General features: G+C 47.4%; 1 protein-coding gene across 1 annotated transcript; it reads left to right on the forward strand.

Annotated features, from left to right (window-relative positions):
• Nucleotides 1-8,156: 8,156 nt before the first annotated feature.
• Nucleotides 8,157-11,457, forward strand: LOC148714076 (glycosyl hydrolase 5 family protein-like). Its single transcript, XM_088719885.2, has 4 exons — nucleotides 8,157-8,625; nucleotides 8,763-9,010; nucleotides 9,309-9,829; nucleotides 10,835-11,457. The coding sequence occupies exons 1-4, from the start codon at nucleotides 8,221-8,223 to the stop codon at nucleotides 11,320-11,322; spliced, it is 1,662 nt and encodes a 553-aa protein (XP_088576011.2). The 5' UTR covers nucleotides 8,157-8,220; the 3' UTR covers nucleotides 11,323-11,457.
• The last annotated feature ends 4,749 nt before the right edge of the window (nucleotides 11,458-16,206 follow it).

A 16,206-nucleotide genomic window follows, 5' to 3' on the forward strand; every position in this document is an offset into this window, starting at 1 on the left:
GCAGGACGATGAAACATCGGCTTGACGCAAGGATCCCTCGACTAAGGTCGGGATGCCCCGAGGGTCGACCGTAGAGAACCAGACTCCCTCGACCTCGGGAAGAAGCCGTGAGGGGTGGAAAGGGTGGTTCCACCCGGGGTGCCATAAAGTGGACCCCCGGGAGCGGTCGACGATCCCCGATCCCCGAAGCGGACAATACTTTCCCTCGACTAAGGTCGGGATGCCCCGAGAGTCGACCGTAGAGAACCAGACTCCCTCGACCTCGGAAAGAAGCCGTGAGGGGTGGAAAGGGTGGTTCCACCCGGGGCGCCACAAAGTGGAACCCCGGGAGCGGTCGACGATCTCCGATCCCCGAAGCGGACAATACTTTCCCTCGACTAAGGTCGGGATGCCCCGAGGGTCGACCGTAGAGAACCAGACTCCCTCGACCTCGGCAAGCGTCGCAGGTCGGTAGAGCGTGTCCAGACCCGCCGACCTGACAAACGATCCCTCGACTAAGGTCGGGATGCCCCGAGGGTCGACCGTAGAGAACCAGACTCCCTCGACCTCGGGAAGAAGTCGTGAGGGGTGGAAAGGGTGGTTCCACCCGGGGCGCCACAAAGTGGACCCCCGGGAGCGGTCGACGATCTCCGATCCCCGAAGCGGACAATACTTTCCCTCGACTAAGGTCGGGATGCCCCGAGGGTCGACCATAGAGAACCAGACTCCCTCGACCTCGGGAAGAAGCCGTGAGGGGTGGAAAGGGTGGTTCCACCCGGGGCGCCACAAAGTGGACCCCCGGGAGCGGTCGACGATCCCCGATCCCCGAAGCGGACAATACTTTCCCTCGACTAAGGTCGGGATACCCCGAGGGTCGACCGTAGAGAACCAGACTCCCTCGACCTCGGAAAGCGTCGCAGGTCGGTAGAGCGTGTCCAGACCCGCCGACCTAACAAACGATCCCTCGACTAAGGTCGGGATGCCTCGAGGGTCGACCGTAGAGAATCAGACTCCCTCGACCTCGGGAAGAAGCCGTGAGGGGTGGAAAGGGTGGTTCCACCCGGGGCGCTACAAAGTGGACCCCCGGGAGCGGTCGACGATCCCCGATCCCCGAAGCGGACAATACTTTCCCTCGACTAAGGTCGGGATGCCCCGAGGGTCGACCGTAGAGAACCAGACTCCCTCGACCTCGGAAAGAAGCCGTGAGGGGTGGAAAGGGTGGTTCCACCCGGGGCGCCACAAAGTGGACCCCCGGGAGTGGTCGACGATCCCCGATCCCCGAAGCGGACAATACTTTCCCTCGACTAAGGTCGGGATGCCCCGAGGGTCGATCGTAGAGAACCAGACTCCCTCGACCTCGGAAAGCGTCGCAGGTCGGTAGAGCGTGTCCAGACCCGCCGACCTGACAAACGATCCCTCGACTAAGGTCGGGATGCCCCGAGGGTCGACCGTAGAGAACCAGATTCCCTCGACCTCGGGAAGAAGCCGTGAGGGGTGGAAAGGGCGGTTCCACCCGGGGTGCCACAAAGTGGACCCCCGGGAGCGGTCGACGATCCCCGATCCCCGAAGCGGACAATACTTTCCCTCGACTAAGGTCGGGATGCCCCGAGGGTCGACCGTAGAGAACCAGACTCCCTCGACCTCGGGAAGCGTCGCAGGTCGGTAGAGCGTGTCCAGACCCGCCGACCTGACAAACAATCCCTCGACTAAGGTCGGGATGCCCCGAGGGTCGACCATAGAGAACCAGACTCCCTCGACCTCGGAAAGAAGCCGTGAGGGGTGGTTCCACCCAGGGCGCCACAAAGTGGACCCCCGGGAGCGGTCGACGATCCCCGATCCCCAAAGCGGATAATACCTCCTGGAGCAGAGCTCCGCCACTGAGCTGCGCGCGCATCCTACTTCGGTAGAGCGCCCGCAAACCCGCCAACCTGGTGCAAGATCCCTCGACCAATGTTGGGGCGCCCCGAGGTCCGACCATAGGGTCTCAAGCTCCCTCGACCTCGAAAAGAGCTACAAATCAATAAAGCCTTTCCAGATCCTTTCAACTTCGGCGGGTGCCGTCGGAAGCTCGAGCCCCCTTTACAAGTCAAAAATGACTCCGGAGGTCGACGAAGGAGTGAAGCGGCCTACTCCGCCATGTGAAGCACAACTCTTGAGAAGGCAAGAGGTACATCTAACTCGACGCCCTCCCTGTCAAATTTTATCTACATACTGCTAAGCGGGATCTCATCCAACGTTGGAGTCTTATCTCGCCCCAAAGCCGGGCTACCCCAACAGGTTGGCTTAAGACCGATCTCCTAACTACATTATGCATGCTCCGCCCGCCGAGTCTCCACAATTTGTTCGAAATCTTCATAAATTAGGGTCCAACTCGGCCCCCATACACAGACTCCGATGTCTAGCTGAGAAAGTGGTCTCAGCCACGAGCATACCAGCCGAACACAGATACTAAGGCGATCTTTAGAGATTCCTGCCTTACTCACCGAAATCTCGGTAAATTTCGAGAACGATAACTATGGAAATCTTCGGCAATAACTTAATTATCAGCCCACGTTCCCCACGAAGGGTCCGGAGTTGAGTTCGGAAACCCGACTAAACTCTCCGAATAGCGGCACGAACAGACCTAGCCCGGTCCTACTCGAAGGGCTAAGGCCCGACCTCAATGCCTTGGGATTTCCCTAAAGGCCGAACGTGACGACTTTCGCGATTCTAAGATCCGAGTTATAGGACTTAGAAAAATTTTCTGGAAACCTAAGCTCGGAGCTCCCATTGCTCGGAATGACTAAGATCCGAGAAGGCTAAGATATAACTCAGGAAAAGGGCAACTTCGTTAAGTAGCCCGAGAACTAAAATACAGAGTTAGAGGTCGTCGAGGCGGTTAGCTAAGACTCTAGCCTCATTCACGACAAGAAAGGGAAAGACGAGCACAAAATAACAAAAGTATTTTTCATTGACAAAGGGCCGGAAGGCCAATTACAAAATTGGAGGTTGGCCATTCAAGAGCCGACCTCGGATACAATGAAAAAGAAAAAATACGCCAAGTCTTAAGCGGCGGCAGTAACATCCGCGGGGTCGTCCGTGGCGATGGCCTCGGGACCTTCAGCCGGCACAGGCTCGGGGTCTTCTCCAACTGGCTTAGCACTTTCCAGATCATGCCATCCCCCTTCCCGTTTCAAGTCAGCACCTTTCTTTCTCCCTAACTTGTCTTGCCCACGCTTCTTTAGCATCTCTATCGGGGAAGGATCCATCTTCTCCACCTGTGCCTCCACGATCTCGTCCGCTGACATGAAAAAAATGCGCCAAGCCTTAAGCGGCGGCAGCAACATCCGGGGGATCGTCTGGCACTGTGATGACCTCGGGATCTTCAGCCGGCACAGGCTCGGGGTCGGGGGCAGGGGCCTCGGGTGCCGCCTCCAGGACACCGTCCGTCTCGGCCGCCGGTGCCGCCTCCGGGATGCCGTCCGCCTCGGCCGCCCTCGTCGAAGGCTCGGCGGGGTCTTGTTCGTACAATCCCGCCTCGGATGTCAAAATGGCAGGAATGTCTTCCGTGTTGGACCCGTAGCCCAGGTTCATCTTCGGACGGATCGTCGAAAAGTCCTACTGGGGGCAGTACCGGATCACCTGCAGCCAGAAGTTCTCGAAACTCCGGAGAAACCCGTCGACCGTCTCCTCCTCTAACATGTCGCGGAACTCCTGCGACCCCTTGAAGAGCTCCACGGCATGATCAGCTCGCTCGAGTGCCCTCCTCTCTCGGGCCTCGAGCTGCTCGATTCGGAGGCGGGAAACCCCGTCCTCATACTTGAGGCCCGCAACCTCGGATTGGACCTCCCCCAAGCGCGCCTCCGAGGCGCGCAAGGCCGACCTGGTTAGGGCGTGAGCAGCCTTCTCCTCCTTGAGCCCCTCCGCCATAGCGAGGCGCTCGGCCTCGGTGGCCGCCCTCCGAGCCTCGGCCTCGGCCAACGCCGCCTCCAACTCGGCGATCCTTTTCTTAGCCGGCTGACCCGCCGGGTCTCTTCCTGACATCCCCGGGCGATGAACACCAGGGAGTCGAGCTCGTGAATATGCTGTAAAGAAAGAGACAAAATGATCGTGAGTTAAAAACATCTAGACTCGCTAATAACTTTAAGGAAATCAAGAAAAGGACTTACCCGGGCAGTGTTGCAGTAGGCACTGTCAACAATGTCCTTCAACGGAATGTTCCGGAACTCGGCCCGGTCCGCCGGAAGCATTGCACGCCGAAACACGACGCGTGCGACCTCAGCATCATGAATAGCCGAACTCCCCACAGGGATAGGGGAGTCCGGCTCATCCGACTCCTCTTCGAAGTACCTTGAGGAGCTCGGCGCGTCTGGCCTCGGGACCCTGGGGCCGCTTGCCTCAGGGCCCCTGGTCGGCTCGGGCCCCGGGCGCTGTGAGGAACCCGAAGCCGGGCCCTCCCGCTGGGAAACGGGGGCGGGGCAAGGAGGGGCCGAGGGGCCCGCGTCGTCGACGACCCGCGCCCGCCTCGGGTCGGCTGAGGAGGCCCCCGCCTCGGGGCCGCTCGTCTCGGCCAACGTAGAAGCGCCGGCCAGCCTCGCCTTCTTCCGAGGCTGGGGCATAACTCCCCCGGCCTCGGCCTCCCGCCTCCTCAGGCGAGAAAAAAGCGACGTGTTGCTGGTCGGCATATGGAGAATATCTGAAATCAAAAATATCATCAAGTGTTAGACCATTAGCAGTAAAAACAAAGGACAAGAAAAAAAAAAAAAGTAATGTAACTACCCTTACCCTCGGGGCGCGCCGAGCTCAGACCCACGCTCGCCAGGGCGTCCTCCCGTAGGAGCTCAGTCAGGTCGTAGCCCTTCCCGAGGGCTCGGAGAGAATCCAGGGTCCTCTGCTCCCTCCCCGAGGGCTCGGAGAGCTTGTTGAGAGCCTTCAACCGAGGGTGTCCCCACCTCGGATTAAACCCCCACGGCGCCTCAGACGCCAGAAAGAAAAATTTTTCCTTCCACTCGTGTATAGAGGAAGGGGCCCCGCGGAAGAGCGACATACCGCCTCGGAAGGCAAAGTATAGCCACTCCGCGTCCGCCGGGTTCTTCTTCAACAGAAAACACCGGCGAAAAATACTCACTGAAATCGGGACCCCATGCCCAAGGCACAGAGACATGAACCCGATGATGGTTCTCCACGAGTTCGGAGCGAGCTGTGCTGGGACAAGTTGGTACTCGACCAGCAAGTCGTTCACAAACCTGTGGACAGGGAACCGCAGGCCGGCCCAGAGGGTCTCGCGGTGAATCGCGATCCGACCTGGGGGCGGCCGCGTCACCCTATCTTCCGGCCCCGCAGTTTCGAGACGAAACCCGGGCTGGAAGAAAAACCGGGAGCGGATTAACTCCAACTCCTCCCCTGACAGGCTGGACCCTACCTCCTCCGGACCAAGACCCATTTTACAGGAGCGAAGTGAAATCGAAAGCAGAGAATGAAAACGGGGGAAGGAAAAGGAAGGGGAATCCTAGCAGTTGCAGGGTAGGAACCTACTAGACATCGCCGGAAATCGCTCCGGGCACCGACGGCAAGGTTCGGTTGAGGAAGGAAGCGAGGGAGAAAGACAACAAAAATAAGAAGCAGCCAAGTAAAACCCTTAGGGCAAACTCGAGGGGTTTATATAGACCCCCTCGGCGGTCCAGATCGGCAGGGTCGGTTCCCATCCCCCGATCGGATTGCGTCACGTGTTGACCTCGGAGACCGAGGCACCGTATTCACTCCGGATCAATAAATCGGGTACGAAATCGAAGCCCTGTCCCATCGGATCTCGGGGCCTCATTATGGGTCCGCAGAATCGAATCGCCTTGAAGAACGAACGGACGGCACCTCCGCTCCCCTCATTTAATAAGGCCCTGGGGCACGTGGAGCCCCGACGTAGCCTTCACCTCGCCGGATCCATGATCCAGTAATACGAGATCGGAAGCGTCCGATCCTAGGTCATGCCGCGTGTCCGTTTTGAACCCCGTAACGGCACGCTCATTGATGAGCGGAGAATTCCGATTACAGGATCGAGGCGTCGCCTCGTTGAGCCCGAGGACCCTCATCATGGGTCCGCCGCACGAAGCGGTCTTGGCGATCCAAGAGACGCCACCCCCGTTACATCCGCTCCGAGAAACGTAAGGATACGGGCTCCACCATAAGTTCGCTGAATAAAGCAACCTCGAAACGCCCAAGGGCGCGGGTCTCGCCATAAACACTCCGAGAAACACGAGGGCGCGGACGAGATTCGCCCCCTAACTCTAATGACAGACTTTACTTCCCACGTCCGAGCCCGCAAGCCGCTCGAACTCGGAAGTCGGGGGGTAGTGTTGGGAGAATAAGATTTTTCCCCCAAGTGACACGAATGCCCCCAAGAAGCCGCACAATCGTCGACCCTGAACAGCCGAAGTCGGCGTCCGACCTCGGAACGCCCGACCTCAAGACATCCGACCTAGGAAAATCTTGATGCTCAAGGTCTACCCTTGTCAGCCACCTACTACGGCCGTACTCCTCCGAGGTCTAACTGAGGACCATACCCTGCCACTGCTTCAGCATTTATTGCGCATGGTCGCTGTAACCCTCCGGTTCACTCTACAATTAATGTGGATCTCCGGCTTACTCCACCATTAATGCGGATCTCCGGCTTACTCGACAATTAATGCGGATCTCCGGCTTACTCGACAATTAATGCGGATCTCCGGCTTACTCCACAATTAATGCGCATGGCTCCTGACATCTACGGATCCTCGGCTCTCCACGGCAAGTTAGCCCAGCAGAGTCTAGTCAACCATGATAAGTCCCCGATCTCGGCCATACCTCCGACACCGATGCAATAATTCGCCTGGCAGCGCCCCAATTCAGGTCGTACGACGACCTCACCGCCGACATCGATGTAATAATTCGCCTGACCGTGCGCCGACCTGGACAACATGCCAAGCCGTACTACGGCCTCGCCCCGTTACATCATAGGTACACCGACCCCCACCTATAAAAGGGAACCTTGGCTTCTCAGGCGGGGGGGGGGGGGGGGGGGGAATTACACGCTCTACAAACACTTTATCTCCTCTTCAACACTATTTGCCCCCTCCCTGACTTGAGCGTCGGAGGGCCGGCGCCGGAAGACCCGGCCACCGGCTTGTTTGCAGGCACACCAAACGGAGGACGCCGCTCGCCGACGGATCGCCGCCCCGCCGTGAGGACCCCCAGCTCCCTCTCTCCGGCCACCCCAAGCGGAGGACGCCGCCCGCCGACCGGTCGCCGCCCCGCCGTGGTGACCCGCTGCTCCCTCTCACTCGACCGAAGATTGCCCCTGGGTCCAATTTCCAGCAACACCTTCCATCATTCCAACTTGCAAGCCGTAAAATTTATTGCTACACCTATATTTCCACCCTTAAGAAATACAAAAATTAAGTAGTATATATAGCTTATCTTTAAGTGGTACCGCTGCTCGAAGATTATTACCAGCTGTCAAACCTGCCGCTCGAAGATTATTCCCAACAGTCAGTACCGCTGCTAAAAGATTATTCCTAGCGGTTGGAATCGCCGCTAAAAGATTATTCCCAAAGGTCAAAACCGTTGCAAAAACATTATTTCCAGCGGTCGGAACTATTGCTAAAAGATTCATCCCAGTGGTCAAAACGGTTGGTAAAAGTTCAAAAAACCCACCGTTGAAACTCCACTTTCCCCAGCACTGTGAAAAGCGTCGGAGTTAATGGCGCTTTTGCCAGCGGCATAGCAGCGATCAGAAAAAACCGTAGGAAAAAGTTCCTTCAACGGTTTTTCTTACTTCTTCCAGTGGTCTGCTAAAACCCCTGTTTCTTGTAGTGCACCTAAATTAACTGGAGGCACTCCTTGCATGGGTCGCCATCTTGGGCAAAATAATAGCACCATATTAATTAAAGGACACCCCATAAATAAAGAACGAGAGAAGATAGTCATCCATCGACTCTCTACCAACCAAATAGTTTATTCAACTACTATGAGGTAGGAGCAAGGCAATGATCTCATTTGAATGCCAACCCTTGAAGCGCACAACGGTTGTATGAAAGCTTAAAACAACAAAGACCAAGGTGCTACGAGATCCTACGCATTGCTTAATTTCCCACGCATCAAAATGGCACTTTCAGAAGCCTTAGAAGCCTCAATTTCCTTAAGGTGAAGCAAACGTTGTGGTGCCTATAAACCACCACCAGACCCTCAAACCGTGTCAGTTCCCTCTTGCGAACATAACAAAACACAAGCATGAGGCCATTCCCTTCCTTTCTCCCTCTGCTCCTCCTCTCTCTAAGTCTTTTCAACCTCCAAAAGCCCACAACAGCCTTACCACTCTCCACGAGCTCCCGGTGGATCGTCGACGAGTCCGGCCAGCGCGTGAAGTTGGCATGCGTGAACTGGCCATCGCATCTGGAAACAGTGCTGGCTGAGGGCATGGGGAAACAGCCACTGGACACCATTTCTAAGGAGATAGCCTCCATGGGCTTCAACTGTGTCAGGCTTACCTGGCCTCTCTTCTTGGCCACCAACGATTCCCTGGCCAACCTCACTGTCCAACAGTCCTTCCAAGCTCTCGGTCTCGCCGAGTCCCTTGCTGCTATCCGAGTTAACAACCAAGCTCTTGTGGATCTTCCACTAATCCAAGCATTCAAGGTGACATCTTTCTAAACTAGTAGTGTCTGTAGTTCCTAAAACTAATGACACTGGTGTGGTCTTAAGATTTAGATCCGTCGATCAGTGCATTCTTCTTAATATATTAGTTTTACTTACACTTGGAAGCAACCTACCAGGCAGTGGTGACCAACCTTGGAGATAACAACATTATGGTGATACTGGACAATCATATAAGCAAGCCAGGGTGGTGCTGCAGCAACTTTGATGGCAATGGCTTCTTTGGAGACAAGTACTTTGACCCAGATGTTTGGGTCAAGGGGCTGACAAGAATGGCTACAACGTTCAATGGCACGACCAATGTAGTTGGCATGAGCCTAAGAAACGAGCTCAGAGGAGCTAGGCAAAATGTTAATGATTGGTACAGGTATAGCCATATGATCATAAATTTGCAGCCACTTCGGTTATTGGGTAATTATGATGATCTATATCTAAGGATGCATGTAATGTTGATTGAAATCAGACTTCAATTGGCTTTAGATGGCTATCCAACAGGGAAGAAAATATCAGTCTGACCTAATTGGAGATTATGATCTAGTTAGGTTTGGGATGGCTAATCTAGGTTCAATTCATATCATATCATATCATATCATATCGGAGGTTGGATTGATAATATAATCTATGGCACCAGCCAAATTACTAATCCTTGTAACAAAACCATGCAGGTACATGCAAAGGGGCGCAGAAGCAGTGCATTCGGCGAACCCGGACATCCTTGTTATACTGTCCGGTCTGAGCTTCGACAATGATCTGAGCTATCTTTCGAAGAAACAAGTCGAGGTTACATTCGCAGGAAAGCTTGTTTTCGAGGTACATTGGTATGCTTTCTCCGATGGCATGGCCTGGGCAAATGGAAACCCAAACCAAGTGTGTGGAAGGGTTGCTGCAAATGTGATGAGGAGGGCAGGATTCCTGCTAGATCAGGGGTGGCCCTTGTTCTTGAGTGAGTTTGGAGTGGATCAAAGGGGTACCAATGTGAACGACAACCGTTACTTGGGCTGCATGCTAGGGGTTGCAGCTGAATTGGATTTGGACTGGGCTCTGTGGGCCTTGCAAGGAAACTACTATGTCAGAGAAGGGAATCTAGGCTTAGATGAGGTGTATGGTGTGCTAGCCTGGGATTGGTGCAAGATCAGGAACTCTAGCATGTTGCAAAGAATTCAATCTATACAAGCTCCCTTCCAAGGTATCTGTCTTCCCCATGGAAATAATTCTATCTTCATAACTTTTCGAGGAAACGAACATCTAAATGTATCCAAATGGGACTCGGGCCAGATGGTTTAAGCTCAAATAATCCTCTCATATTCTGATAGTTGGCTTTCCAACCATTACTATTAGAAAGAGTAAAAAATAATGATTGAGATTTACAAGCAACTAGGATAGATGCTATCAAGTTTTGGTGAGAAGGCTTCAATGATTTAGTGCACAAATAGTTAATCACTATTCTATGTTTTAATTCACAAGAAGGCTACCTAACTCATGCCCAACATTTAGCTAAAATCTCATGGTATTTAGATAATATTGGAGACATTGGACCTATATGAGGGTAGATGATTCTTATTCGCTAAAATTAGATTTAACTAGTGTAAGGTTTGATTTATTGTTTGAGTGATCGAATTATAAGATCATCCGAAAATACTTTCATACATTTCATCCAAAATATTCAAATTCTGGACACCAAATCAGCCTGATCCATTGTCTTAAAAGAAGAAAACAGAAGAGCTCAATAGTTTGATTTTTTCCTCTCTTGTCATTTCATCATCTTGATGAGATGAATCTCAATAGGATCCTATTGTTTTCTCCAAAAGAGAGAGCGAGAGAGAGAGAGAGAGAGAGAGAGAGAGAGAGAGACTATAAGAATGAAGAACCCTCTCGTCCAAAGGCACCTAATACCTCCACGCCCTTGCAACACCTTTACTAAAGTTTCTACTAACCTCCATTCCAATTCATTTTATTGGTTCCCTACCTTTCAACCTAAGAAATCCTAACTCAAGAAACACAGCTCTCTTCAGAGAGAGAGAGAGAGAGAGAGAGAGAGAGTCAAAAAGCACTTGGAAAGACATTCACTCAAATAAAAATGCCAATTAAAGGTTCAGGCTATATTATAGATATGCATGAATCAAGATGTATGATTACAGAAAAGTTTACTCACCTCCTACTGTTTCCATTGGCTATCAACTTTATCATGCAGGTCCAGGGCTTTCCAGCATGCAGCCTTATACAATAATCTTTCATCCATCAACTGGTCTATGTGTTCTAAAGAAGTCCTTATTTGAGCCACTTGGGCTAGGCCCTTGCAACGAATCAGAAGCCTGGACATTCACAGCAGACCAAACCATAGCACTGAAAGATACACTCATTTGTCTGAAAGCTGATGGCGAGAGCAAACCAGCAAAGCTTGGAATCATTTGCAGCGACACTCGTTCGAAATGGGAGTTAATATCAGACAGCAAGATGCATGTGTCTACAAAGAGTTCATCCAATAGCAGCAGTTTGTGCTTGGATGTTGGCTCTGATGGTAGGAGTATTGTTACAAATCCATGCAGGTGCCTAAGCAAAGATCAATCGTGCGATCCCGAGAGCCAATGGTTCAAGATGGTTAACAGCACCAGGCCCACCATAAACAAGAATTCACTTATGGAATTACAATTCCAAATAGGAAGATGGAAAATTTTCTAGAATTTCATCACCGAGGTTTCCTCGTGAGTAAAAGCTATACCGTTGATAATTTGCAGCAGATTGTTGAATATATACTGTATTGAATTCATGATCTTTGAAGCAGGGTAAAATTTAATAAATCAAATCTTATAGACAGAATATTTTGATTGGAATCTTATCCTAAATTTGGCATCACCAATGGTGCACAGTATGATGCATGGTATTGCATGAGGTAAACTTAAGCCATATTTGTTGGATGACTTAATGACTGATTGTGGGAAGTGATCTGAAATGAGCTTTCTCTGATTGCATCCTTTTACCAATCACTGATGAATTAAATTCCAAGCTTTTAAAACACAGGTGCATTAGGTGTAGGATTTAAGCAATTCTTGGAGTGGAAAGTGACTGGACAGATCAGTTAGTGTCAGCGTTCTTGACATAAAAAGTGGCAAAGATACTAAGAAATAAACTTTGAGGTGTCTTGCATCATCATCTCCGCCTTGTCTAAACTGCAAGAATACCTCCACTTTTCAAATTCTTGCTGCATAATCTGCACATTTCTTAGAAGGTATCCAAATCAGTCCCTAGTCCAAAAACACCAACAAAGTCAGCAGACTGCAATTTTCCAAATGTCCAATTTGCCCTTGCTTTAATGGATTTTGACGAGTTTTACTCGAAGAGAACTGGATTCTAGATGGAGTGATCTTGTCCTGAAGTCCCTCGTCTTCTTCTTCTCTTCTTCTTCTCCTCCTATTCCCTTGTAATGTGAGGTTTTAATATGTTCATTGAGATTGTTTGCATGGAAGAATGCATACTTTGTTCTCTGCTAGTTTTTGTTTGTGTCTTATTTCAGCTATCTGAGAGTGAACACATTTGGCATCGTACTTTTTGATGGTTGGATTTAATGTTTGGATCCTATTCCTTTCCTTTAATTCTTTTTTTAAGAGAAAATGGATTTCTTGATGATTCATTGGCTTGAAATTAATTAAATTGGTAAATTCCACCTAAACTTTAAAAAGGCAAAAGAACAAATCCCAATCACCCCCTTTTCCAAATGAGTTTTAAGGCATGGAGGTGTTTTAGGAGTTGAATGTATTCTTTGGATTCATTCTCTTTAAGGGTGTGTTTGGTTCGTAATCGGAATCGAAATTAGAATGATTGGATTGGAAATCGGAACAGCCATATCCCCCAATGTGTTTAGTTCGTGATAGAATTACTGGAATCGGAATGGAATTTGAATACTAGGAGAGAGTAGGGATTGAATTTTGAGAGATTGGGGTATCCCATTTTTCCAGAATCGGAATGGAATTCTCCTCAATCAAACGGTTGGAATGGAAGTCACTCATTCCTATTTCCATTCTAGAGTCCAACTTCCTCCAACCAAACATGCTTTACTTATCATTTGATCTTTTGCACTGTAAGGTTTTTCAAGGTAAGGAAGAAAAGTGGGTTTGAGAGGTTTTCATCATTTTACTTCTTTATCCTTTATCTATGGTTCATTATATCCCATTAAGAAAAAAAATTCAATTATTTCATATTTCTTATTCAAAATTGAAGGCAGTCAGATTCTATATATGGTGATTATTTGATTGCATGCTCTCTACGCACAAAGAAAATATTTTTTCATTTTTTATTCCTCTTGATGATTAAAATATCAATGCAAATATCTATGTTTATGTTTCAGATCTTTTTTTGCATTGGGTGATTTTTCCTTGAGCAAATACCCCTTCAGCAATTAAAATATGATGTTTCAAGTTTGTAGGTGTTAAAAACTCACTGCCTTTGGGTTCTCGAATGGTATTCCTTGAGGCACATTGCGTCAGTTGGATTCTCAAACAAAGGAACATCTTCTATTTTAGAAGTTCCTAAAAATCAATGTTGGTGGGTGGCGTTCTATCCTCCTCCTCAAATATAGGATCTCATATATGATGGGAGTTAGCTTCAACCTGCTATGGCTAGCTTAGCAAAATACTTGGCCTAGGTGTTAGTCTACTTGTCACATGAAGAAAAGATACAACTATAGAAGTTTTCTGAGCCAAATTAGATTGACCATGAGATAACAATTATGGTGTAGACTTGTTTCTAGAAAGATTCTTTTATATTTAAACACTTGAAGTTTAAACATTTTATCTTTTTAACTTCATCCAGTGCAAATAGATCTACTACCACATCTGCACTGTGAGAGGAATGAGTAATGTTATAAACCAGAGATGATGTCTCTCATAAGCTATAACCCATACTAATCATTCATCTGCACCATGCAAGAGGAAAACCTACTAATGATGTTCTTTGTTTCAGAAATTCTTGTGCTAAACAGGTTAGGAACCTTCCAAGCTGATGTCAGATAGCAATTGGAACCTTTTCAAACATACAAATATCGACTGCTTATCCAAACCTTTTAGTTGTACATCTATAAAATCTTGGACAGCAGTTGGTTTTGGTGATTATAATGTATATTATGCGATCTGTTTTATACGTAAAATTGGTGTTGAATGCGATCAATGTTATGCAGTCGGAATGCTATACTATATTATGTGTATATTGTGCAAAATTGATTTTCTTGAACATATTCTTTACCTTGTCCATTACTACTTATTGCCAATTTTAAAAATTTCCAAGGCCCTGATGCTATGGCTCTTGAGAGTAGCTGAATGGCTTGTCACTAAGGGTGCAGTCTATATATTTTTAACAAGAAAATAGGAAGCCCACATTATAGAAACCATGAATCTTTCAAGCAAATATCCTATAGTCAATGACTTTAAATATATACCTAAGCATTCAATAAAATCTATAGAAAGAGACTTCACAAATCTAGAGCACTCTTAAGAACAATGAGCATATGTAAAGAATAGAGTTTGTAGTATTTTATTAAGATGTTGTCCTTTAGTTCCCATGAAACCATCCGATATGATGCAAAAGTTCATCTAAATAGACCAGAGCTTATCTTGAAAAGCTTGAGACACATGCTTGGGCATTAAAGTGTACAATAGGATTACAACAAGTTTAAATTACTCATAGATGGTTTAAGCAAATTTGAGCATCAATGTGGTATTTAATTTTGATGATTGAGAAATAACTATGAAACCACTATTTCTCTAAGTCACACACTATAATGTGCCAATAAAGATCTGTATGCAGTGGCACAAGTATCGTTTTAACACTAACAAGTTACATGCTTCATGTAATTGTGCTTACATCCTCAAAGTACTATTGTAACTGTTCTATAAGTCAAGATATTAAGAATTAGCTCTATGCATGGATCGCATTTAGTTTGTAAAGACAAATAAAAGCTTGTAGTAGAAATGCAATATACTTATACAAGGATAATTAGAATAGTTCTTGCTTCGACTCTTGAAAGTATTTATACAACATTGAGAAATCCAACAAAGAAAAGGACAAATTGATTAATTTATGCTTCCCTACATGATTATGACAAGCACAAAAGATATGTAGTCCAAAAGCATGGCGAGCAGCACATGGAGTTATTTTACTAGGAATCAAATGACTCATCTTGCTCAAAGAACCCTAGCTCTTGCCTCTCACATAAAAAAGGCATAACTTGCTGATCATGTAATTTTAACCTAATAATGTTTACATCACCTAAAATGAATCTTTAGAAAGGACATCCAAGTTCTGTGAAGATTTCAGATCCATGTGATTCATGATTGATTAGCTTTCTATAACATTGTAAGATATCTTTATGACTTGAAACATAAATATGAGAGGCTTCAGCAACTAACATATATAGTTATAATTAAATTATGAACCTTACTTTGCGAAGATAGGTAGTGATTTTCAGCATAGGGTTGAATTCTTCTACTCATTTATTAACATAACAGCTGATTTGGATAAAAAGCCTTCTACTTGTCTCCAAGATAAAGATTGCTAGGGTTCTCAATTTTTTGTTTTAAGTTTCCATGCAATTGACCGAAACTATCTTGGAAATTGTATCTTTCATCTGCAAGTTCTCTTGGCATTTCCTAGGTAGAACAAGTGTTGAGTACTATAGATTAAAAAAATTAGTTTTGTCCCTGCCAATTTCCAAAACCTTCCCTCATCCATGTCAGTTTCCCCCTTCAAAGACTTGACATAGGAATGAGGCAAGTAGCATCCATGATGCATATATACTATGCATCATCTATTTTTGATCAATTCTTGCTTTCATTTTTTTCAACGGGTAAACTCTAAATCAGATTGAAATGGCCCTTTCACTATCTTGTTTGCTCATGGTATCGCTGGATTTATTTAACAATCACTAAGGCACAACACAAGATGTTTTCACTGTATTATTGTTGTTTATTGTATTAACTACAGAAGCCTCATGAGCATATATTTGTCTAAGTTTTGAGGTTGTGAATTCCATGTATCTATGTTTCATTGACAAACAATTAATGCCCTAAATGATTTGAGGGCATATTTAACCAGTCCATCACATGAGTGTGCCATATGCATAATTTGGTTATGAAATACTTCAATGATGTAATATATTTGACAGGCTCATTAGATGTCTAGATCCAAGGTTTGCTAACTTTTGTTTATGTAATAATTTTCCGAGTATCTTTATAGAATACTACCAGCTCGCTATTGTCACTTCAAAGTCTCTCGATCAATATGAATGCTTTTTATTATTTTTCAGCTGTCGGGCAACTGAAGAGTGCAGTCATCTAAGCTGCAAATCTTTTAGATATGCATAATTTATATGTTTCATGGTGCTCCATTAAATCAAGAGCTCTTGAAATGGAATTTGTTCCCTTGGCATTCTAATTGCTCAGGTGCCCCAGAATTTGGTTGTTGTACCTTTCTTATTTTTAAAGTATCTCTGTTGGCATTCTGCTGGTCCTAGCACTGATGTATAATCAATAAAAATCTCAAAACTCAAAGATTTTGTATTGTCTGCTGTACTAT

The sequence above is a fragment of the Phoenix dactylifera genome, chromosome 4 (assembly GCF_051530095.1).
Source record: "Phoenix dactylifera cultivar Ajwa chromosome 4, Ajwa_hap1_PhDact_Kaust_v1.1, whole genome shotgun sequence".
NCBI lineage: Eukaryota > Viridiplantae > Streptophyta > Magnoliopsida > Arecales > Arecaceae > Phoenix > Phoenix dactylifera.